At 40.3% G+C, this 26,202-nt stretch overlaps 2 protein-coding genes across 5 annotated transcripts in view; one reads left to right on the forward strand and one right to left on the reverse strand.

The window, feature by feature from the left end:
* hbp1 (HMG-box transcription factor 1) overlaps nucleotides 1–2,733 on the forward strand; it is a 64,133-nt gene extending 61,400 nt beyond the window's left edge. For all 3 annotated transcript variants that reach the window (XM_068059083.1, XM_068059084.1, XM_068059085.1), the window contains one exon: nucleotides 1,796–2,733. In XM_068059083.1, the coding sequence (XP_067915184.1) occupies nucleotides 1,796–1,813 (18 nt within the window). In that variant the 3' untranslated portion in view covers nucleotides 1,814–2,733. The remainder of the gene's footprint in view (nucleotides 1–1,795) is intronic.
* Nucleotides 2,734–6,926: 4,193 nt separating this feature from the next.
* The window catches only part of cog5 (component of oligomeric golgi complex 5), a 204,208-nt gene continuing 184,932 nt past the window's right edge, over nucleotides 6,927–26,202 (reverse strand). For both annotated transcript variants that reach the window (XM_068059080.1, XM_068059082.1), the window contains 5 exons: nucleotides 25,803–26,034; nucleotides 21,555–21,631; nucleotides 11,787–11,913; nucleotides 10,043–10,122; nucleotides 6,927–8,278 (listed from right to left, as the gene is read on the reverse strand). In XM_068059080.1, the coding sequence (XP_067915181.1) occupies nucleotides 8,164–8,278; nucleotides 10,043–10,122; nucleotides 11,787–11,913; nucleotides 21,555–21,631; nucleotides 25,803–26,034 (631 nt within the window). In that variant the 3' untranslated portion in view covers nucleotides 6,927–8,163. The remainder of the gene's footprint in view (nucleotides 8,279–10,042; nucleotides 10,123–11,786; nucleotides 11,914–21,554; nucleotides 21,632–25,802; nucleotides 26,035–26,202) is intronic.

A 26,202-nucleotide genomic window follows, 5' to 3' on the forward strand; every position in this document is an offset into this window, starting at 1 on the left:
AGTACTTTGCATCAGTATTCACCAAAGAGAAGGACTTGGTGGATGATGAGTCTAGGGAAGGGAGTGTAGATAGTCTGGGTCATGTCGTTATCAAAAAGGAGGTGGTGTTGGGCATCTTGCAAAGCATTAAGGTAGATAAGTCCCCACGGCCTGATTGGGATCTACCCCAGAATTCAGAGGGAGGCAAGGGAAGAAATTGCTGGAACCTTGACAGAAATCTTTGCATCCTCATGGGCCACAGGTGAGGTCCCAGAGGACTGGAGAATAGCCAATGTTATTCCTTTGTTTAAGAAGGGTAGCAAAGGATAATCCAAGAAATTATAGGCCGGTGAGCCTTACGTCAGTGGTAGGGAAATTATTAGAGAGGATTCTTAGGGATAGGATTTACTCCCATTTGCAAACAAATGAACTTATTAGCGAGAGGCAGCATGGTTTTGTGAAGGGGAGGTCGTGTATCACTAACTTGATCGAATTTCTTGAAGTGACGAAGATGATTGATGAAGGAAGGGCAGTGGATGTTGTCTATATGGACTTCAGTAAAGCCTTTGACAAGGTCCCTCATGGCAGACTGGTACAAAAGGTGATGTCACATGGGATCAGACGTGAGCTGGCAAGATGGATACAGAACTGGCTCAGTCATAGAAGATAGAGTGTAGCAGTGGAAGGGTGCTTTTCTGAATGGAGGGCTGTGACTAGTGGTGTTCCGCAGGGATCAGCGCTGGGACCTTTGCTGTTTGTATTATGTATAAATGATTTGGAGGAAAATGTAGCTGGTCTGATTAGTAAGTTTGCGGACGACACAAAGGTTGGTGGAGTTGCGGATAGTGATGAGGATTGTCAGAGGAGACAGCAGGATATAGATCAGTTGGAGACTTGGGCGGAGAAATGGCAGATGGAGTTTAAACCGGACAAATGTGAGGTAATGCATTTTGGAAGATCTAATACAGGTGGGAAGTATAGAGTAAATGGCAGAACCCTTAGGAGTATTGACAGGCCGAGAGATCTGGGCGTACAGGTCACTGAAAGTGGCAACGCAGGTGGATAAGGTTGTCAAGAAGGCATACAGCATAAAAATTGGCAAGTCATGCTGCAGCTGTACAGAACCTGAGTTAGGCCGCACTTAGAATATTGCGTGCAATTCTGGTTGCCACACTACCAAAAGGATGTGGAGGCTATGGAGAGGGTACAGAAGAGGTTTACCAGGATGTTGCCTGTTCTGGAGGGTATTAGCTATGAGGAGAGGTTGGATAAACTCGGATTGTTTTCACTGGAGGGGTGACATGATAGAGGTTTACAAAGTTATGAGTGGCATGGACAGAGTGGATAGTCAGAAGCTTTTTCTTAGGGTGGAAGAGTCAGTTACTAGCGGACATAGGTTTAAGGTGCGAGGCAAGTTCTTTACACAGAGGGTGGTGAGTGCCTAGAACTTGCTGCCGGGGGAAGGTGGTGGAAATGGGTACGATAGAGATGTTTAAGAGGCATCTCGACAAATGCATGAATAGGATGGGAATAGAGGGATACGGACCCTGGAAGTGCAGAAGGTTTTAGTTTAGACAGGCATCAAGATCAGCGCAGGCTTGGAGGGCTGAATGTCCTGTTCCTGTGCTGTTCTTTGTTCTGTACTTGGAACACTAATTTGTAAAATCTATCCCTATAGTAATGCATATTGTTCACTAAAACAACTAGAGGTCTATATAAAAACCTATTTTTCACTTCATGTAAAGATATTAATTTTTCTTTAATTAAACCTACTATATAATTGATTTTATTTTACTTTTTTAAAAAAAATACACAGGGTTCTCAGCAGCAGTAACCAGAAGCTTTTGAAACCCACTTTATCCTTGACTTTCACCATTTGGAATGAATTTTAGAAAACTGGATGCAAGTGAGCAAAGGACTCAGTGTATCTATCTTTGTTTTAATTTGAGATTTCTTTTGTGTGATAGCAAATCTATATTTAGACAACTGTAATAAAATAAGTATAGTTTGCTTTTTATATAAATGGCTGATACTGAGTGTTGTAAATCAAAGCATTTAATCTTTCTGACTTTCCTAAAACTATTGCATATTGTAAATGGCCATAATACCTTGTTCTTCCAAAGTTCAGTCAAAGGTTATTTCAGGAAAATATAGCTTTTAGGCTTGAAAACTTTGTACTAAAAATCCTGTGGTGCTAAGGTAAGGGAGGAATGTAGGTATATAAAGATGTCTATTTTTAAGAATGTAAATGGGTAAAGTTTAAAATTCTGTATAACTGCTGTTGTATCATGATTTGTATCACTCACTATATTGCACAATTTTAATTCAATTAACTTTATTTGCAAACGGTGGGGGAATTAGTATATGTAGCAGGGATACTCCCAAATTTACTTTGTGGTGTTTTAGCCAACTAAAGTTGCCATAAAACTCGAGGCTTGTATTCAGAAATTGGGGCACAACGAGCACTTGGGCCACAATTTTGCCATTGTGCTTAAAAACTATTGCACTTTAATGTTTCTTGCAACATTATGAAAAGCAAGCATATGAAAATGACTCATGCAATGTGACATTCTCATGGAATGGCATTTATGCCATGCAGTGTTGATATTACAGTCACAGATCAACATTTATGCAACTGCTTTAACTCAAGTAAATTTATGTCTTTATACAGGCTGTTTGACCCACAGGAACTCTTGCACAAATACAAACTATTTTTATTGTATTCAAGTTCAAATAAATTTGTAAAGTGTTAAATATCTGGTTGTTTTTCTTCATTAGCTTCTTTATGGCAGGAGATGTGATCTTTCATTATGCACTGATTTTTCTCCCCATATGATGAACTTCTGTATGTTGGATATGTACATCTAAACATTGGCCTGTTCCAAATTGCAAAAAATTTATTGTAGTTAAGAGTTCAAGGTTGGGTTATCTATAAGCAAACCTGTCAGCTAGTTGAAGCCACAAGTATTGAATTAGGTAGTTGTTTCATAGACCTTTAACAGGCACAAAATACTGCATTTTTTTGCAATGAGGTGAGTGAAGGCAATTTGGGCTGAAGTTACAGAATAGATGATCTAGTTAGGAAAACCATTCTAAGTATAGATTCATTAATAGGATATGTAGATAGGGTTGTAAGATTAGATAGTGGGGGGTTTATGGCCTCGTGAATTGACTTTATTGAGATAATGGTAAGGACAAGTTTATTAGAGTTTTCAGATAAACTCTAACAGTGTAACATAGATTGTACCCATATTTGAGAGCGGACGATAGAGTACTTGGCTAGTTTCTTTGAAAGTTCTCTGTCTTATAGGGACACAGACAAGGCATTTTTTATTTTGGCTGCTTTCCAATTAACCCTCCCTTCTCCCAATCATCTTTAGCTTTGTGTTTAAAGGATGTCTTTAGTAACCAAAGATCACACTTTGGCTGTTGCTAACCTTTCAGATATGTAGGTAATACCCCTTTGTGTTGATTATTGTATTGCATGCTTTTACATTCTGAGGTTCCTTGTCTCATTATAAGACAAATCTACATTTTATTCACTCTGAAGGTCTCACTGTTTAACTGCAAGTAAGAATTTTAAAACTTGAGAATGTCCCAGTACCCCTCTACCTTGATATCTTGTCTATACTGTGCCCTATTTCCTATATTTTCCCACATTACCATACTACAAAGGGTTCTAATAAAGTTAATTGCTAGTTTATGATATCTAGATTTTAACAGTTAGTACTCTGGTTCTAATCTTCTCGTAATCTACTAACCTTACAATTCCCCCAGGTGAAGGGAAGATATCCTTATCGACCCCTCATTAATTGTTTTACATTAGGAAAAGCTGTGAGCTCTACGCTGTGGGTCTTGTAATGCGCTTGATGCAGAAGTAGCAAAGCATGATGAGTTCCACTCCTAATCCCATGGCTTGGGTTAGTATCGTAGTAGAGTTTGGAACCATGAGTGGTTGCCTAGCTATTGTATTTCCTACATTCTCCAGTCAGGTTCTGCATCATTTTTACTAAGTGTTTCTGTGAACTGGTGGTCCTTTCTATTCCAGGTACAGTGCTGACTACAGTACCAATACCCCTTCCTTGATTCTAACTTGCCTAATCATGATAGCAACATACATGGACTTTGATTCTCCAGCTGTCTACCTGTATCGATCTTGTGGATAGTCATAGAGTTATACAGCACAGAAACTGGCCTTTTGGCCCATTGTGTCCACGCCAGCCATCAAGCACCTATCTATTCTAATCACATTGGCCTGTAGCCTTGTATGTTGTGAGGATTCCTGCCTCTACCACCACTTCAGGCAGTGTGTTCCAGATTCCAACCATCCTCTAGGTGAAAATTTTTTCCTCAAATCCTCCTGCTCACCTTAAAACTATTGACATCGCCGATAAGGGAAAAAGGTTCTTCCTACCTATACTATCAATGCCCCTCATAATATTATATAACCTCAATCAGACCTTCTCTGCTCTAAGGAAAACAACCCTAGCCTATCCAGTCTCTCTTCATAACTGAAATGCTCCAGCCCAGGCAATATCCTGGTGAATCTCCTCTGCACCCTCTCCAGTGCAATCACATTCTTCCATTGGTGTGGTGACCAGAACTGTACACTACTCCAGCTGTGGCCTACCTAGTGTTTTATACAGCTCCATCATAATGTCCCTGCTTTTATATTCTAGGCTGTGTTTGCTGACAACGCAACCACTCGGCACTGCACTGGCACATGGCGCCTGTTCCACAAAACGTCTTCCACTGGTCTGATATAGACTTTCCTACAAGTAGTTGCTCCCAGTCCAGTTTGGCCAGATCCTGTTTTATCATATTGAAATCAGCCTTCCCCCAATTCAGTACCTTTTAGTTCCAGTCCATCTTTGTCCTTTTCCATAACTACTTTAAGTCTTAGAGTAATGGTCACTATCCCCAAAATGCACCCCCACTGACACTTCTACCACTTGTCCAGCTTTGTTCCCTAAGATTAGGTCCAGTACCACCCCTTATCTTGTAGGACTATCTACGTACTGGCTCAAAAAGCTCTCCTGGCTGCACTAAGACTATCCCAGTTAATAGTGGGGAAGTTGAAATTCCCTACTATTATTACACCTGAGATTTGCCTACATATCTGTCTCTCTATGTCTCCCTGACTGTTTGAAGGCCTGTAGTACACTTCCAACCAAGTGATTACCTCCTTTTTGTTTTTAAGTTCTACCATATGGCTTCATTTGAGGAACCTTCCAAGATATCAGCCTTCCTTACTGCAGTAATTGACTCCTTGATCAATAGTGCAATATCACCTCTTTTATCCCCTCAACCATGTCTCTGTGACAACAATAATATCATATTCCCATGTGTTAATTAACACCCTCAATTCATCTGCCTTACTTGTAAGACTCCTTGCGTTAAAATAGATGCAATCCAACCTTGCAAAATTTGCTTGTGCCTTAACAGGTCTATATTTGCTCTGTCTGCCAGACTGACTTAGTTTCTCTTCTATATTTGGCTGTGCATCACCCCCCAACAGCACTAGCAAACCTCCCTGTAAGGATGTTGGTCCCGTTCTGGTTCAGATGCAACCCGTCTGACTTGTACAGATCGCACCTTCGCCAGAAACAGACCCAGTGATAAAGCCCTCCCTCCTGCACTATCTCTTCAGCCATGCATTCATCTACTCTATACTCGCTAGCATGTGGCGCCAACAGTAATCCAGAGCTTACAACCTGAGGTCCTGCTCCCTAAATTCTGGTTGTAGGACCTCATCCCTCTTTCTACCTATGTTGTTGGTATTGTGAACCACTACCTCTGACTGTTCACCTTCCCCCTTCAAAATATCCTGCAGCCGCTCTTGATAGTTAAGTTTTTTCCTAGCCCTACAACTGTCTTTCTCTGACCATTACAATAATCAGGATAAATTGAACACACGGGTAATGTCCTTTTCTATATCAAGTGCATCATGCCTTGATACTTTAAAATGTTCTCTCTCTATTGGCCACATCAGGTCCATGCAGGACCTCAAAGGTTGTAATCTCTGGATTACTGCCAGTGCCACATGCTAGTGAGTATAGAGTAGATGCAGTAGGGGGTGATGCACAGCCAAATATAGAAGAGACCAAAAAAAGGGAGGGCTTTACTGGAATGTTATGGACTTCTTGGAAATTCTACATTGTTAATTTAGCAGTTTCAGTTTTAATGTATAGAAAAGATGACATTTAATAAAACATTTTGTGCAGGTTTTATGCATTGAAAAGTAATTGAAAACAAAAAAAGCAAGTGATAGTTACAGGACATGTTCAGCTTTAGTACTATTTACAGTTTTACGCATTTTGTTATAGATAGTTGAGCAGCTTAATAAAACATGGGGCTGTATTCACTGGCATGGAGAAGTTTGAAAGGTTTAAGGGTAGTGAATCAGTAACAATGGACATAAATTTAGGATTAGTACTAGAAGTGTAAAAGTTGCCATTCAATGGAATTTCACATGCATCTATAAGTAATAAACACAAAGAAGAAATGGATATAGCAGAAGGAACGATCTACATAGCAACCTTTGCCCCGCCTAATGAGCATTTTGTTACATAAGCAATTCTAAGGTTTTTTTCCTTCCACTAACCTACCTGGCTGTTATGAAGAATACTTCCGGACATGAATCCTCCTGCACATGCATAAGATTTCCAAAACCTTGGCTATATACCTATTAAGCTCTCCAGAGTTCAATAAGTAGGGTGTGCTGTACGGAGATGAAAATGAGTGGGAAAAAGAGCACCGTCTCTACCTTGGGCAACCCTAGGCTTGTTTTTTTAAAGTTTATAACTAATGTTTTAAATCCTTGTTGGCAACAGTTTGGTAGCAATACAGTGCTGAGCAAATGCCTAAGGTAATTAAAAAGATCAACACTCAAAAATGCTTATATTCATTAGTAGGACATAAGACATGCAGAATCGTTAAAAAACATATGACAGTAAAACTTTTTAATAATTGTATAGTAAGAATACAATGTTGTAAATTGCATCTTATGTCTATATTATAATTTTAATTAGTGTTTTAAAACAATCAATTTAGATTAGATTTAGATTTTTTAGATTAGAGATACAGCACTGAAACAGGCCCTTCGGCCCACCGAGTCTGTGCCGAACATCAACCACCCATTTATACTAATCCTACACTAATCCCATATTCCTACCAAACATCCCCACCTGTCCCTACCTACCTATACTAGTGACAATTTATAATGGCCAATTTACCTATCAACCTGCAAGTCTTTTGGCTTGTGGGAGGAAACCGGAGCACCCGGAGAAAACCCACGCAGACACAGGGAGAACTTGCAAACTCCACACAGGCAGTACCCGGAATTGAACCCGGGTCCCTGGAGCTGCGAGGCTGCGGTGCTAACCACTGCGCCGCCCCTTTACACTTTAGAATGAGCTTCATCTGGCTGCTGGCATCTTTACACAGGAACTTGCTAATCAGTTTAAGCTATTTATTTATTAAATGATATTTTGAAGATGCAAATATGTCAAACCATCTTGAATATTTATGCAGACCAGTTAAAACCGGTTATGCCAATTTTCCCTTTAAGGCAATTTCCCTTCACCAATAAAGGCCAACACTACTAATGGTAATTAAACAAAAAATAGATGAATGTTTGCTGTAACACAAAACCTTCAATGCATGAAAATGGCACCTTTATTTGCTTTATCTATTTTCTTTTACCCTACAATATTTCAAATCTAACCTTGAGTGCTGATATCATAAGGGAAGATATCAGGAGAAGTTACTGAGCCCATCAATTTAAGGAGCTGATTTGATGTACATAATCAAATTGCAATAGCATCTAAACAGCCTGTACCCATCAGATGAGGTGGTAATTTAAGGCCTCATCTACCCTCAGGTGAATGGAAAAGATTCCATGCACTACTCAGAGGAGCAGTGGTTCCTCCATTGTCCTGGTCAACACTTACTCCTCAACTAATGCCACTAACACGGATAAGGAACCTCATACGCAAACTGGCTAATGAAATCAAATCTTTGTAACTTTGATTTTTGAAGGAAATGAACACTTAGAAACTCCCAGTTAAAAATTACCAAAATTCAAACCAGCCTATTCGCAATTAGATATTAATTAAAACTTCAACAGTTATCCAAACAATGCAGACAGGAAGTCACGAGTCATCTTTTGTTTCAGAAAAGTTTTCATTGCACATTGACCATGGCTTTTTGGAGGAGTTGCAGCATTAATGGATATACTGGAGCAAATTCTTTTCCTTCTCTTGCTCGTACTGATTGAACATAAGCCTCAAGAGCACCCCTAAAAAAAAAACAGAACTTTGGAATTACATTTTAGGATTCTCAATATTAATATAATAGCATGTATGTAATCTAATAACATGTAACTGACCATGTTTGACTACCAATCTAGGCTGAGGTTGGCAGTCAGGAGTGGCAAGCTTGGTTGTGATATGTCTATATGTGGAAGAGCAAACAGATTTTCCCACTTTCTTTCGTAGGAAAATGAGGGAGGTATGGACAATGGGAAAGCAGTCTCTTTTCCAAGATATAAGGGGCATGATTTTGACAGTGCAGTATCCTTGAAATTACGCCATGGAATAGGAGCATACCAACTGATGAAGGAAAACAAATTGTTTACTACTGCAAAGGGTTCAAATACTGGAGTGGGCAGAGAGTCTATCAATTATAACTTATGAAATTAGACATAGTAAGGGAAATAGAACAAAACTTTTATATCCAAAGAGTGATGAGTAGTGCAGGGTGCTAAGAAGGAAGGCACTGAAAGAAATAACAAATAGGAGTAGGAATAGGACATTTGGTCCCTCAAGCCTGCTCCACCATTCATGACTAATCTGATTGTGTTTTTAACCACACTTTCCTGTCAGCCCCCCAAAAATCTGTCGAGCTCAACCTTGAAAATATTCAATGATCCAGCCTCCACTGCTATCTGGGGTCAAGAATTCTAAAGATTAATGACCATGAGAGAAGAAATTCCTCCTCATCTTACATGGGAGACCCCTTATTTTGTAATTGTGCCCCCTATTTCTAGATTTCTCCCAATAAGTATAGGCCCAATCTGTTCAACCTATCCTCAAAGCAACCACCAACCCAGGGATCAACCTAATGACCCTCTGAACTGCCTCCAATTCAAGTATATCCCTCCTCAAATAAGGAGACCAAAACTGTACACAGTACTCCAAGTGTGGTCTCACCAATGCCCCTTACAGTTCTAACAAGACTTCCCTACTTGCAATAAAGGCCAACTTCCATTTGTTTTTCTAATTACTTGCTATACCTGCATGCTAACCTTTTGCAATTCATGTTTAAATGGATTTAAGAGACAATTTAATACATTTATCAGAGAAAGCATTGAGGGATACTGAAAAGGTGGTTATATGGGGCTGATCTCTGACAAAGGGTCTAGTTTGTAAAGGGCAGTATGGCTTTTAACCTGTTTCCTTATAATCTGCAGTCCAGAGATATCACCGCTCCAACAGAGTTTTTAGGGTATGTTACATGCTCTAATTTTTCCTTCAACCTTGCCTTGTGGTTTCACGATAGCCAAGTGTTTCCAGATTCTAAATGCTGACGTTTAACCAGCTGCTAAGAGGAGTGCAAGAGTAGCATAACAATACCCTTCAGTTTTTCAACCATGTAGAAAATGCCTGACCCCCACCAAGAAACTCATCACATACAAGGCAGCTGTGAGATTGCAAGAGCAAGAAAAGTGCCCGTGCCCCACCACTTTCATAGAGAGTCAGTCATTTACAGCAGAGGCTGCCATTCAGTCCATGCCCCTCATAGTGGTGTTCCAACATATACTAGCATAGTCTTAAAATGAAAACTTACAAACATGTGTTTGCAGTGATGTATTTTAGAGCAAAACTAAACTTGAGTGGTAAAGCTGGCATATCAAGTTATTTTTTAAACTTCCTTAACATTATCTAAACTCAGATCAAGAATTAAAAATCAGGTATCTATATAATCTGTGACTGATATATTCATTTCTGGTATGATGACATTCAGATATACTCAAACAGTAACTCCAGAAACTAGGTAATACCTGATAAGAATTAGTCGATCTTTTTCTGATGGATGATCATCAAGCCACTGAGAATACCGAGCTACAGACCACTCTGCCCTCTGTAATTAATTTCACAGCTGTTAGATAACTATAATACTGTAATATTAAAGAAATACCCAGTGAAGTTACAGCAATGTAAGATATTCTTCTAAATAACTAATAAATATGTTCTTAATTTGTATAAATGTAGAGGTAAAAATATATTCCACTCTGTTCTGGACTCCTGATTAGTCTTAAATCTTTTGATGCTGTTTCCTAGATCAGTTGAAACTGTAGATGAGATATGCAGCCTAGTCTAGCGCTTCCACCATCTAGTGCTGCTGCATCTATTAATTGGACATATTTTTCAAAAGTGAGAAAATGTTCTGCCTCAGGGCTGGATTTTGTGCTGGAGGCAGGGCTCCCGGCGCCAGGCCGAAAAAGTGGGGTAAAGCCTGCCTGCCTTTTTGTACCCCCCCCCCCCCCACCCCCACAACACCCAAAGAGTGATCCTTGTCGGGCTCCCCATCCCTTCAAAGACAGGGATCACACCTCCAAGGAGCTGCCGGCCATTCACAGGACAGGCAGTGCCACCGGGAGTGGTGCTCACTGCTTATACTGCAGAGGCCTTGGACACAGGCCCCAGTGCTGGAACCACAGATCTTAGGTAAATGAAGGGAGATTGTCAGGACTAGTGTAGAGGTTGGGGGGGTGGAAATGGTCGTGCAGTTCGAGGGGGGGGGGGGGGGGGAAAAGAGAGGGGGAGCTCCTGGGGGTAAAGTGGCTCCCAGTGGGAGTCCTACATGGGCCACAGAGAAAGGACACCACCACACCCCCTCCTCCCCCACCCCCTGGTAAGAACCCAGCAGTAGCAGGAAGAGGTCCTTAAGCCATTTAAGAGCCTCAATTGGCCTCTGGGCAGGAAGGCCGTCGTCAGCCTATCCCACCCCCCGGGAAGATCACTTGGCGACAGGACTCTGCCCCATCACCCATTGAGATACTCCGTGCCCCCCTGCCTCCAACCCCGTTTTGGGGGCCTGTAAAATCCCAGCCTGAGTTTCTAAAGTGGTCATCAACATTCAATCAGTTCATTTATACAAAACCTGAGTAAAATAATAAATAGGGATCTTTAGAATAAGATTACACAACCTTTCCATACAGTTTTCTTTTACATATCCAGCAATGATGGATTATTTACTATGTATGGTCTTTATTCTTTGAAGTATATGGTTCTTCTACATAACCACAGGAGTGCAGCTGAGCTTGATTTGTTTTTTTGGGAAAAATGGTTTAGCACACTGTAAAATAAAGCAGATAGGCAATGCCAGCTTGTTTTGGGGTGAAGCTAAACTGAAACTGTAGTCTGCAAGAATCCATATTGTTACAGAAAAAAAAAGCGATAAGGCGGATGGGGTCTATCACTTCCATAAAGTATCTACAACTTCATAATAGTGATCTTAGTGATGAGAACACAGTTTTCCCAAAATCAAACTAGGATTAACTGGTGGTATGGAAGAATACTAAAGAATAAAGCATTTACACCTTGAACTTAGCAGCAAGGTATAAAAATAGCTTCAAGAGAAAATGGAGACAAAATCTGAATTAGAATTTAAATACATCAACAAACACAAACAACAGAAGCTTAAATATTGATATAGATTAGCTGCAAGAATTAGGTTTGGTTACTCAAAGGGAAAAACTGAAAGCAATTATTTTGTTTTTAACCAATCAGTTCCGTGAATACCTGGTGTGGTGGCTTCAGGTCAGGTGGTGCTCTGGTGAACAGGAAATGAAGAATTGTGCTGTATGGAACAATATCCCCTACAGCTGGGCTAGTAGCAATATGTTCACTTGTCTGGAACAGTAAGGGTCTGTGAAAAGCAAATGTGTAAAAAAAAAAATGCTCTGATGAGATTGTAGAGGATTATTAAATTACTAGCAGAATTCCCATGATGTTGCTTACAGGTGGTCAGGGAGCCAAACAATGGTTGCTGATATTTGATACCGTGCCATTCTTCATATGAGTGGTGTGCTCATTGCTATAACATGGGACATGACTGACAAGGTGCAAGTATTACACACCTTACTTATATTGAAAGAAACAGGCCACAGATGGGATAGTATTAAAATTAATAGGTGTAGAAAACCATACTTAAGACATAGGTAACTCTTCCTATAACCTCTTATTCACATTATAAATGCTTTATTATACTTCCCACAGTGGATTTGAGTTTTGTGCTCAAATTGCTAGTACGTTATTTGTTTATGCTTTCCTTCTGGATCCTCAAAACCATTTTCTCAGATAATTCCATGATTACAAATCATGAACTGTCAGCTATGGCTCTGGTAGCACTCGCACCTCAAGTTCAAAGATTGTGGGTACTCTGAGCACATAGCTTAAGCTGACACTTTAGTGCAATACTGAAGGAATACTGCACTGTTGTAGGTGCTGTCTTTCAGATGAGATGCTAAACTGAAGCCTCATCCAACTGAGGGCAGATGAAAAAGATCCTGTGGCACTATTTCAAAGAGCAGGGTCTCCCTGCTGTCCTGTCTAATTTTAATCCCTCAACAAAGAGGAGTAAAAAACAGATTATCTGGTCATTCTCTCATTGCTACGGGACTGCAAATTGGCTGCACATTTGCCCTAGAGTCATAATGGTACAGAAGGAGGCCATTCAGCCCATCATATCCATGCCCACTCTCTAGATCAATCTGATCAGTCTCATTCCCTGCTCTGTCTCTGTAGCTCTGCAAGATTATTTCCTTCAAGTGCATATCCAATTTCCTTTTGAAATCATTGATCGTCTCTGCTTCTACCACCCTCATAGGCATCGAGTTTCAGGTCATTACCACTCGCTGCATAAAGTTCTTCCTCACATCCCTCTATACCACTTGCCTAAAACTTAAAATCTGTGTCCCCCTAGTCCTTGTACCATCAGCTAATGGGAACAGCTTTTCTTTGTCTACCTTAAGTAAACCTGTCATAATCTTGTACATCTCTATCAGATCTCCCCTCAACCTCCTTTGCTCCAAGTAGTTCATGGCTGAACCGATTTCTCCACATTACCACCTACTCCCGATAACCTTTCACCCCCTTGCTTATCAAGAATCTATCTACCTCTGCCTCCACCGCCTTTTGAGGAAGAGAATTCCAAAGAATCACGACCCTCAGAGAAAACAATTCTCCTCTTCTGTCTTAAATGGGCGACCCCTGGTTCTAGATTCTCCCACAAGGGGAAACATCCATTCCACATCCACCCTGTCAAGACCCCAGGACCTTATGTTTCAATCAAATTGCCTCTTACTCTTCTAAATTCCAGCGGATACAAGCCTAGCCTGTCCACTCTTTCCTCATAAGATAGCCCGCCTATTCCAGGTATCAGTCTAGTAAACCTTCTTTGAACTGCTTCCAACACATTTACATCCTTCCTTAAATAAGCGGTCCCTTCATCTAAGTCATTTATTTAAATTGTAAAAAGTTGAGGCCCCAGCACAGATCCCTGTGGCACACCACTCGTCACATCTTGCCAACCAGAAAATGACCCATTTATGCCAGCTCTCGGTTTCCTGTTAGCTAGTCAATCTTCTATCCATGCCAATATGTTATCCCCCACATCATGAGCTTTTATTTTTTGCAATACCCTTTGATGTGGCATCTTATCAAATGCCTTCTGGAAATCTAAGTACAATACATTCACTGGTTCCCCTTCATCCACAGCACATGTAACTCCCTCACAAATCTCCAATAAATTGGTTAAACATGATTTCCCTTTGACAAAATCATGTTGACTCTGCCTGATTACCTTGAATTTTTCTATATGCCCTGCTATAATGACTTTAATTAATAGCTAACTTTTTATCTAAGACAAATGTCAAGCTAATTAGCCTGTAGTTTCCTGCTTTCTGTCTCCCTCCCTTTTTGAATAAAGGAGTACCACTTCCCTGGTGATTGTAATTTTCTTGCATTCCTCCCGCTCTTCCATTTCTTGACTTACAGCTAATTCTGGGATGTTACTTGTATCCTCTATAGTGAAGACTGATGCCAAATACGTGTTCAATTCATCTGCCATCTCCTTATTATCCATTATTAATTCCCCAGACTCAATTTCTACAGGACTAATGTTCACTTTGTTAACCCTTTTTTAAATACCTATAGAAACTACTATCTTTATATTTCTAGCTAGCTTTCTCTCATACTCTAATTTTACCTTCCTTATCAATCTTTTAGACAATCTTTGCTGTTTTTTAATGTTCTGTCCAATTTTCTGACCGGCCACCCATCTTGCGCAATTATATGCTTATTCTTTAAGTCTGATACTATCTTTAACTGTTTTAGTTAACCACTGATGCCGGGTCTCCCTCCACCCCCCCCACCAATTGGAATTTTCCTTTCTCATTGGAATGTATCCATTCTGTGTATTCTGAAATATCCCCTTAAATGTCTGCCACTGCATCTCTATTGACCTATCGCTTAACCTAATTTGCCAGTTCACTTTAGCTAGCTCTGTTTTCATGCCCTCATAATTGCCCTTATTTAGGTTTAAAATACTGGTCTTGGACCCATCCTTCTCTCCCTCAAACTGAATGTAAAATTCAATTCATATTATGATCGCTGCTACATAGGGGCGCCTTAACTATGAGGTCATTAATTAATCCTATCTTGTTGCAAAATACCAGGTCTAGTATAGCCTGCTCTCAGGTTGGCTCCAGAATGCACTGTTCCCAGAAATTATCCCGAAAACATTCTTTATCTAGGCTACCTCTGCCCATCTGATTTTTCCAGTCTATATGTAGATTAAAATCCCACATGATTATCGCCATACCTTTCTGATAGGCTACCATTATTTCTTCCTTTATACCCTGTCCTACAGTGTGGTTAAAGTTAGGTGGCCTGTACACCACTCCCATAAGTGACTTTTTGCCTTTATGATTTCTCATCTCTACCCAAACTGCCTCTACATCCTGGTTTCCTGAACTTAGGTCATCCCTCTCTATTGCACTAATTAACAGCCACCCTTCCACCTTTTCCTAGCTTCCTGTCCTTCCTAAATGCTATGCTCCTTGAACTGCAGTGACCAGAACTGGATGCAATACTCCAGTGTGGCTGAATCAGAGCTTTATAAACAAAAACAAGAAATGCTGGAATCACTCAGCAGGTCTGGCAGCATCTGTGGAAAGAGAAGCAGAGTTAACGTTTCGGGTCAGTGACCCTTCTTCGGAACTGACAAATATTAGAAAAATCACAGATTATAAACAAGTGAGGTGGGGGTGGGGCAAGAGATAACAAAGGAGAAGGTGCAGATTGGGCCAGGCCACATAGCTGACCAAAAGGTCACGGAGAAAAGGCAAACAATATGTTAATGGTGTGTTGAAAGACAAAGCATTAGTACAGATTAGGTGTGAATACACTGAATATTGAACAGCAGCATGTGCAAACCTGAAGAAAAACAACCTGAAAAAAACAGTGGGTAAGCAAACTGAACAAACTAAGATGAAATGAAATGAAATAAATGCAAAAAAAGATTGTAAAAAATGTAAAAAGGAATGTAAAAAAAAAGGAAGAAAAAATAACTAAAAATGAAAGTAAAATGGGGGGCTGTCATGCTCTGAAATTATTGAACTCAATGTTCAGTCCGGCAGGCTGTAGTGTGCCTAATCGGTAGATGAGATGCTGTTCCTCGAGCTTGCGTTGATGTTCACTGGAACACTGAAGCAATCCCAGGACAGAGATGTGAGCATGAGAGCAGGGGGGAGTGTTGAAATGGCAAGCAACCGGAAGCTCAGGGTCCTGCTTGCGGACAGAGCTTTATAAAGGTTCAGCATAACTTCCCTGCTTTTGTACTCATTTTGTACTACACTTATGAAGCCCAAGAACCCATCTGCTTTGCTCACCACTCTTTCAATATGTTCTGCCTGTTTCAAAAGATCTATACACACGAACCCCCATACCCTTTACAACTCCCTATTCCAGGTGAAGACAAATGTAGGTACCTTACAGTCAGAAACAGGGGAATTTATTATGGGGAACAAAGAAATGGCTGATCAATTAAAAGCATACTTTGGTTCCGTCTTCACAAAGGAGGACACAAATATCATACCAGAAATGTTGGGGAACACAGGGTTTAGAGAGAGGAAGGAATTGAAGGAAATCAGTATTAGTAGAGAAATGGTGTTGGGGAAATTGATGGGATTGAAGGCCAATAAATCCCCTGAACCTGATAATCTACATCCCAGAGTACTTAAGGAAGTGGCCCTTGAAATAGTGGATGCATTGGTGGTCATCTTCCAAGATTGGATAGACTCTGGAACAGTTTCTACAGATTGGAAGGTAGCTAATGTAACCCCACTATTTAAAAAGGGAGGTAGAGAGAAAACGGAATTATAGACCAGTCAGCCCGACGTCAGTAGTGGGGAAAATTCTAGAGTCCATTATCAAAGATTTTATAGCAGAGCACTTGGAAACAGTGGTAGAATCGGCCAGAGTCAGCATGGATTTACGAAAGGGAAATCATGCTGGACAAATCTACGAGAATTCTTCGAGGATGTAACTAGTAGAGTTGATGAGGGGCAGCTGGTGGATGTGGTTTATTTGGATTTTAAGCAGGCTTTCGACAAAGTCCCACATAAGAGATTAGCGTGCAAAATTAAAGCGCATGGGATTGGGGGTAGTGTATTGCGATGGATAGAAAATTGGTTGGCAGACAGGAAACGAAGAGTAGGAATAATGGGTCTTTTTCCGAATGGCAGGCAGTGACTAGTGGGGTACCACAGGGATCAGTGCTAGGACCCCAGCTATTCACAATATATATTAATAATTTAGATGAGGGAACTAAATGGAATATCTCCAAATTTGCAGATGACACAAAACTGGCTAGGAGGGTGAGTTGTAAGAAGGATGCAGAGAGGCTTCAGGGTGATTTGGACAAGTTGAGAGAGTGGGCAAATGCATGGCAAATGCAGTATAATGTGGATAAATGTGAGGTTATCCACTTTGGTAGAAAAAACAGGAAGGCAGATTGTCTGAACGGCTATAAACTGAGAGAGGGGAATATGCAACGAGACCTGGGTGTTCTCGTACACCAGTCACTGAAGGTAAGCATGCAGGTGCAACAGGCGGTAAAAAAAGGCAAACGGTATGTTGGCCTTCATAGTGAGAGGATTCGATTACAGGAGCAGGGATGTCTTGCTGCAATTATACAGGGCCTTGGTGAGGCCACACCTGGAATATTGTATGCAGCTTCAGTCTCCTTATCTGAGGAAGGACGTTCTTGCTATAGAGGGAGTGCAGCGAAGGTTTACCAGACTGATTCCTGGGATGGCGGGACTGACGTATGAGGAGAGATTGAGTCGGTTAGGATTTTATTCGCTGGAGTTCAGAAGAGTGAGGGGGGGGATCTCATAGAAACCTATAAAATTCTAACATGACTTGACGGGGTAGATGCAGGAAGGATGTTCCTGATGGTGGGGGAGTCCAGAACCAGGGGTCATAGCCTAAGGATATGGGGTATACCTTTCAGGACTGAGATGAGGAGAAATTTCTTCACCCAGAGAGTGGTGAGCCTGTGGAATTCGCTACCACAGAAAGCAGTTGAGGCCAAAACATTGTATGTTTTCAAGAAGGAGTTAGATATAGCTCTTGGGGGGGAAAGTGGGAACAGGTTACTGAGTTGGATGATCAGCCATGATCATAATGAATGGCGGAGCAGGCTCGAAGGGCCTGTTTGGAAGGTGCTGTCAAAGGAGGCTTGGCAAGTTGCTGCAGTGCATCTTGTAGACGTGTGCTGGTGGAGAAGGGAGTGAATATTGAAGGTGGTGGATGGGGTGTCGACCAAGTGGGCTGCTTTGCCCTGGATGGTGTCGAGCTTAGAGCTTTGTTGAAGCTGTACTCATCCAGGCATGAGAACAGTATTTCATCACACTCCTAACTTGTGCCTTGCAGATTGTGGACAGGCATTGGAGTGTCAAGAGGTGAGTAACTCGCCACAGAATTCCCAGCCTCTGACCTCCTCTTGTTGCCACAGTATTTATATAGCTGGTCCAGTTAAGTTTCTTGTCAATGGTAACTCCCAGGATGTTGATAGTGGGAGATTCAGCAATGGTAATGTAGATGAAAGTCAAGGGGAGATGGTCATTGCCTGGCACTCGTCTGGCATGAATGTTACTTGCCACTTATCAGCCCAAGCCTGAAAGTTGTCCAGGTCTTGCCACATGTGGGCACAGGCTGCTACAGTATCTGAGGAGTTGTGAATGGTACTGAACGCTGTGCAATCAGCAAATATCCCACATTTTATGATGGAGGAAATGTCATCGATGGAGCAGCTGAAGATGGTTGGGTGTAGGACATTACCTGAGGAAATCCTAATAATCCTACTTTGCTGACTGCTCTGTATGTTCTACAGATTATAGGCATCAAAAGTTGTTATATGCACACAATATGGTTAACTGCACGATGAAAACCCTCTCTACATATTCTTCTCCAGAACTTCAGGTTTCCACAATCTAATGCAATCTAATCTAAGAAAATTACTGCATATTGCATGCAGTACGGTTTATTTCTGTTAACCAGAGAAACTGAAAAATTACATTTGTTTGAAGAAACTGATATCTTGTATAGTTTATTCCTGGGACATTGGGACCAGCTCTGGGGGAGATGGGACCTGTACAGGCCAGACATGTTGCACCCCAACAGAGCCAGGACCAATGTCCTTGCAGGACGGTTTGCAAGTGCTATTGGGAGAATTTAAATTAACTTTGCGGAGTTGGGAATTAGGAAGTAACATTAGAGAGCAAAAACAGGGTGCACAAAGAATTGGGAGACAGCACTAGAGTAAGAAATAGTAAGATATTAGGTCGGGTCAGAGTAAGAAGGAATGCAGCGAGGTCTAAATTAGGTTTACAGTGCATGTATGTGAATGCAAGCAGCGTGGTAAATAAAGTTGGTCAGCAGTAGGCACAGGTAGCCATGTGGGAGTATGATGTTGCAGCAATAACAGAGACCTGGCTCAAAAAAGGGCAGGACTGGGTACTAAATATTCATGGATGCAAGGTGTTCAGGAAAGATAGGGAAGGAAAAAAAAGGTGGAGGGGTGACAGTTTTGATTAAGGATAATATTACAGTGCTGGAGAGAAAGGATGCCCTATAGGGGTCAAAGACAGAATCTATTTGGTTAGAGATAAGAAACGATAGAGGTACAATTACATTACTGGGTGTATGCTATCGGCCTCCAACTAGTGGGAAAGACAAAGACGAACAAATTTGCAAGGAAATTACAGAGAGGTGCAAAAACTACAACAGTTATAATGGGGGACTTTAATTAGCCTAATATAGATTGGAATAGTAATAGTGAAAAGGGCAGAGAGGGGGATGAGTTTCTAAAGTGTGTTCAGGGGAGTTTTTTTTTAACATCAGTATGTTTCCAGTTCAAAGAGGAAGGAGACATTGCTGGCTCTAGTTCTAGAGAATGAGTTGGATCAAGTGTAAGTAGGAGAACATTTATGGGACAAAGATCACAGTATCATAAGGTTTAGTTTAGCTTTGGAAATGGACAAAGAGTAATTCAGAGTAAAAATAATTAATTGGGAGGGGGAGTGCAATTTCAATAGGGTGAGAACAGATCTGACCCAGGTAAATGGAATCGAAGATTGCCCAGGCAAAACTGTAACTGAACAATGGGCTGCTTTTAAAGAGGAGACAGTTCAAGTGCAGCTGAGGTACACTTCCATAAGAGGGAAAGGTAGGACAAAAAGCCAGAGCTCCCTGAATGAAGAAAGAAAGAGAAAGGTGAAGCAGAAAAAGGTTGCTTATGACAGATGTTAAGTTGATAATACAAATGAGAACAAGTGAGTAATGTGGGACAAAATTACCAGTCACTTGGACAAATGTGAATTAATTAAGGAAAGCCAGCAGGACTTTAAGGGCAAGTTGTGTTTAAGTTTTGCGATGAAGTAACAGAGAAGCTTGATGAGGGCAATGCAGTTGATGTGGTATACATGATTTTCCAAAAGACGTTTGATAAAGTTTCACTGAACAGGCTTGTCAGCAAACAGACAGTGGCAGCATGGATATGAAGTTGGCTGAGTGACTGGAAACAGTAGTGGTGAATGGCAGTTTTCCAGACTGGAGGAAGGTATATAGGTAGGGTTCCCCAGGGTCAGTATTAGGACCACTGCTTTTCTTGTTCTATATTAATGACTTTGACTTGGGTGCGCAGGACGCAATTTCAAAATTTGCAGATGACACAAAACTTGGAAGTATTGTGAACTGGGAGGAGGATAGCGATAGACTTCAAGAGGACATGGACAGGCTGGTGGAATGGGTGGACACATGACAGATTTAATGCAGAAAAGTGTGAAGTGATACATTTTGGTAGGAAGAATGAGGAAAGGCAAATAAAATTAAGGATACAATTCTAAAGGGGTGCAGGAGGAGAGGGACCTGGGGTATCTGTGCATATATCGTTGAAGGCATATGGGATCCTGGGCTTTATATTAGAGGCATAGAGTACAAAAGCAAGGAAGTTATGGTGAATCTTTATAAAACAGTGATTAGACCTCAACTGGAGTGTTGTGTCCAATTCTGGGCACCACACTTTGAGGATGTGAAGGCATTGGAGAAGGTACAGAGTAGATCTACAAAAATGGTTCCACAGATGAAGGACTTCAGTTACGAGGATAGACTGGCGAAGCTGGGGCTGTTCTCTTTAAATAGAAGGTTGAAAGAAGATTTGACGGAGGTGTTCAAAATAGTGAGGAGTTTGGACAGAGTGGATAGGGGGAAACAGTTCCCGTTGGTGGAAGGGTCAAGAACAATAGGACACTGATTTAAAGTGATTGGTAAAAGAATCATAGGTGACATGAGACAAAACTTTTTTTTATGTAGTAAGTGGTTAAGGATCTGGAATGCAATGCCAGAGAGTGAAGTGGAGGCTTCTTCAGACGTGGATTTCAAAAGGGAATTGGATAATTATCCAGGGAAAAAAAAATGCAGGGCTACAGGGAAAAGGCGGGGGAGTAGGACTAGCTGAATAGCTTTTTCAGATAGCCAGGAAGGACACATTGGGCTGAATGACCTCCTTCTGTGCTGTAACCATTCTGTGATTCAAGAAATAATCATCTTAAAAATGTAAGCTCATGCATACACATCAGATTCATGCCAATGACATGAAGTACTTAATTATCAAAAAAAGTACAGATTTGTGATTATGGCATCTTATGGATAATATTCTGTGCAAAAACATAGCTAATTGCTCATCATGCATCATTTCAACACCATGAAATGCATTCATGATTTTTCAGGCATCAGTGCCCTTAAAATAATAGATTATTCATAAAAGACTGCAATAATAGTTGCACAAAACCATATTAATGATATGAACTACTCAATCCTAATTTATAATCTGAAGAAATAAAAGAGCAAAGAGTCATTACTTTAAAAAAAAATAGAATTAATATGCATCTATTCAGATTTAAACATTCTCCTGAAGCCCATCTTGAGCAGAACGCGACTGACCTGAATGACCTCAGTAATCGGTAGGATTTTCCTAGATCTGACACTCTTCTACAAAGTGGTGCCACTGCTAATTCCATCTGCAATATTGCAAGATACAGTATAAGTTCTAACAAAAGAAAAGTTATTAAACTAAAACTTTTAACAAGACTTTTTTATTCCTGTGGAACATAAAAATTCAGGGAATGTAACCATTCTGCCCGCCCCCCCAAAAAAATTGCAGTGGATATCATTTACCTTGAATCTTTGATAAATTTAAGCAGAATGAAAATTCAACTTTGGTATGTAATATATCGCATCAATACACCAACTTTATAGCATAATTATGAAGTTTAAAAACATTAACTGACAAATATAGAACAGTATAAGGAAATATGTATTTTTCAGGAATTTGCAATTGTTATTCTGATAATCAGAAAATTACAGGCCTAAATGTTCATTCACATAAAAACAAAACACAAGATGTTATCACCACCATGCTAGCCAGTTTAAAAATAAAAACTTCTTGAAGATGAGCATTACTATACCATACAAATTATTTAAAAATCATTGGCAACGAAGAGTAAGGTAAATGAATTGAGGTTCTAAATTACATCTACCTCGTCACAGTTCATATGTATATAACCTTTATAAGGTAAGAATGCATCACCTCACACTTCTCAAAATTAAATTCCATTTGCCACTGCTCCACCCATCTTAGCAGCCCGTCTATAGCATCCTGTAATCTAATGCTTTCCTCCTCACCATTTACGACACCACCAATTTTCGTGTCATATGCGAACTTCTTTGAAAGATAAAACCCGAAGCAGTTAAACCCTAGCAAAAAAAAAAATTTGCTGTGGTCAGGTGGGGAGTTGAACAGTGGGAACCACCCACATCGCACCACGTGGCTGTAACACGTGTCTTTGTTACCTCTAGACTTGACTATTCTCAACGCACTCCTGGCTGGTCTCCCACATTCTACTCTCTGTAAACTTGAGGTCATTCAAAACTTTGCTGCCCATATCTTAACTGGCACAAAGTCCTGTTCCCCTATCACCCCTGTGCTTGCTAACCTACATTGGCTCCCAGTTAGCAACATCTTGATTTTAAAATTCTCATTGTTTTCAAATCCCTCCATGGCCTTGCCCCTCTCTATCTCTGTAATCTCCTCCAGTTCCACAACCCTCCAAGATATCTGCACTCCTTTAATTCTGACCTCTTGTGTATCTCTGATTTTAATCGCTCCACCATTGGTGGCTTTGCCTTCAGTTGCATAGGCCCCTAGCTTTGCAATACCCTCCCTATACATCTCCACCTCTCGACCTCGCTTTCCTCCTTTAAGCAGCCCCTTAAAACCTACTTCTTTGACCAAGCTTTTGGTCATCTGACCTCACCAATTGTTGTGGCACATTGTCATACTTTGTTTTAGAAAGGTCCTGTGAAGCACCTTGGGATGTTTTATTATATCTATATAGTGCCTTAATGCAAGTTGTGGTTGTTGCAGCAGTATTCAAAGATAATCAGACAAAATTCAAATATTTATCCATCTCCTGTGTTCAAAATACACTGGGCAGGGCTTTCTTGAGGAAGGTGGCACTCAGTGTCAGAATCAACAACTCAGATACAGCATGGTTAGATGCAGCGTAAGGCCCCAACAGATCCTCACTTCAGAAGAGCACCCCATATTGCACCAGCATGATATTTTAATTTGCCCACAATAATAGTAGATAAGCACCCAGCTAGCAAGGCATCAATTTCAGAAATGACAAAAGCCATTTTTACATGACTGCCATGCATCCTTGGATTAGTGTTTGGCATAAACGTTCTCAAAATAAAGAGTGTCCTGGAAATACACAGCAGTTCCTAGGCATGAAAAAAAGAACTTTTCAGGTGTACAGCCTTTGTCAGAAGAGGAAACTGAAAGACATGCACTTCTTTACAGGGCTGAAGAACATGAAAGGAGCTTGGAGGTGAAGAGAGGTTAAAAAGTCAAGATTCTAAAATATTGATTATAGTCACAAAGCAGGAATTAATGAACGTAATAGCCCACAAACAAGTTCTATAAAAAGCCAGAGAAGTGAAAACTGGTGCATGACGTAAAAAAAATCTCATTGAGGTAGTGAATGTCATAAAAAAGATACTTATGCAAAAAAAGAAAAAAACAAATGTACAGTATTGATGTGGAATGTAAATAGGACAAATGGGCAAGAATATGGAGGAAAGTAAAGGGTTCAGATCATAGAGCTGCAAAGTGCCCAGGAGCAAGATGCAATACAGCCCCTGCTGTTTCATTTGACAGTGTGGGAGGCTAAAAGCAGAAAAATCAGAGTGGAAATGAGAAGGAGATCTGAAGTGGTAAACCACATTGTGGTCAGAATCACATCTGCAGATAGGAAGATGATGTTCAGTAATGTGTTCACCTAACATGCTTGTTCTTCCCAATGTAGAGGAGACCACACTGCTGTCTCACATCTAACTGATGTTTGGTGTCCTGGACAATGATGTGGAAAGAGGTGAATGAACAGATGTTGTATCTGCTATGGCTACATGGGAAAATGTCAGAGGAAGGACAGCATAAGTTAGGATAGAAGAACAAAGATATCCCAGCAGGAGCATGCCATCTGGAAAGCAAAGAGGACAGGGGTAATTGCATTGGTGGTGGGATTATATTGCTTGTAGCAGATACGATGGATGATGATCTAGCAAATACAAAATGAAATGGAACAGAATATGAGGATGGAGAAGTGGTGAAAGAAATGCGGCAGATGCTACCCAAAGTCCTGTTTTCCCTTGGAAGTGGTTAACCTCAGCTAAAAAAAATGTATCTAACCTTTAACCTTTCTGCTGTGCAGATTCCAAGGGACCTGCTGTTTGTTTTTATTTCAGATTTCTCATGCTTGCAGTTTAAAAAAAAATGCAAACCAACGTCTTAGGAATGAATACAAAAGCAAAATACTGTGGATGCTTGAAATCTGAAGTAAAAACAACTGATACTGGAAATACTCAACAGGTCTGGCAGCATCCGTTCAGAGAGAAACAGAGTTCATGCTTCAGATCAATGACCTTTCATCAGAACTGACTAAAGGTCGACCTGGTACCTTAATTCTTACTCTGCACGGATGCTGTCTGACCAGTTGAGTATTTCCAGCATTTTCTTTTTATCATCTTAGGAATTAATTTCAACTATTACTTTCAAGTATTCCCTTAATCAATTTATTTTACCTCGTTCAGTCATTTTAGAGCACAGATTGGAAATCATATTCCTTTTGATTCTTGTTCATGTCAATTATTGGATCTCTCACAGCTCAATGATTCACTTCTGGGACATCCCAGATTTCTCAGTTAAATCCATCAGAAAGTTCAGCTTTATCATGAGGACAGTAAGGACCTAGAGACATTAAGTGCCCCCAATTAGTGGGTGCTAAACCTTACAGAAGCAGAGACCACAGATTTGGTCAGCATTCTGCAGAGTTCTTTGATCTTAGCTGGAAGGCAACAGATGGGAAACAAGTGATTTTCCTCATCCAGGATGTGGACAATAATTTAAAAAAATACTATAGTTCCTGCTCATGATTACTATCCAGTAACCTTTGGTGGAAAATGCGCATTTATGGATGTTAGACAGGGGCAGAAAAAAGCTCAGTTATAACACTTTTGATAATAGAATAGCTTGTTCACTATCAGTATATGAACTCATACATGAAGGATAGTCATTTGAGTAGCAATGCAGAGGGTGCGTAGACCCTTTGGAATTGTGCATTACATGAGAATGTTTTCACAATGGAGAACAGCAACTAAGAGAAAAAAAATAGTTTAAAAAAAATCTGGAGACCACCACTTTTGTGGGAAAGTAAGGGGGTATATCTCATTCACATCCAGGAAAAGACTGGTGGATCATAGGTCCAATGTACAGAGTCAACAGAAACTTGATCAATTACCAAAACACAAAACACTGACATTTTATCTAAAACGAATGAACTATTTCTGAGAAAGTGTGAATTTAGGGCAGACAAATGAGACATAGTTGGCTCAATCTTCAGCTTGGGAAAGTTCGCACTGATTCACTTTATCTGTCAAGGTATATATTTTGGAATTCTTGCTGTGCTCATTTCATACTACAGCAATGCCTCTCTTTAGTATTATTTAGTGTGATCTACTGCTTTTTAATTTTGCATTCTGTTCATTTTATGACTTTCAATTTGTATTTTGGAATCTGAAAATTAAAATCAAAGACAAAGAAGAAAGGTAACACTAGTCATTAGTTCTTACCTGTGCAAAATCTGCAGCCAACCTCATTTTACCTCCTTCACCCAGTGGTCTCAGTAGACTTGCATTGCGGATAAATAATTGAATAGCTCTCTGTGCAATATTTTCTGTACTGTCATAGATGAAGTCCACACACTCAAAGTTTTTAAAGTAGTCACTCATGATGCGTGATATAAAACCTTGCAATTCTTTCATATAAAGAGAACATGGGACTTCTGGCTTTCCAGACGAAGATCTGTACAAATTAATACAAACCAAATTATAATTCCAACTACTCTTCCAGCAGCAAACAACAGACAAGCTCACCTGCATTTTATTAAAGTGTTTTTTTTTTCTTTTTCCTCTATTTAATAATACTTTACCAAATTCAAAAGTGCTTTACAACCATGACCCCCACTTTAGG

Source organism: Heterodontus francisci, chromosome 27, assembly GCF_036365525.1.
Source record: "Heterodontus francisci isolate sHetFra1 chromosome 27, sHetFra1.hap1, whole genome shotgun sequence".
NCBI classification, from domain to species: domain Eukaryota; kingdom Metazoa; phylum Chordata; class Chondrichthyes; order Heterodontiformes; family Heterodontidae; genus Heterodontus; species Heterodontus francisci.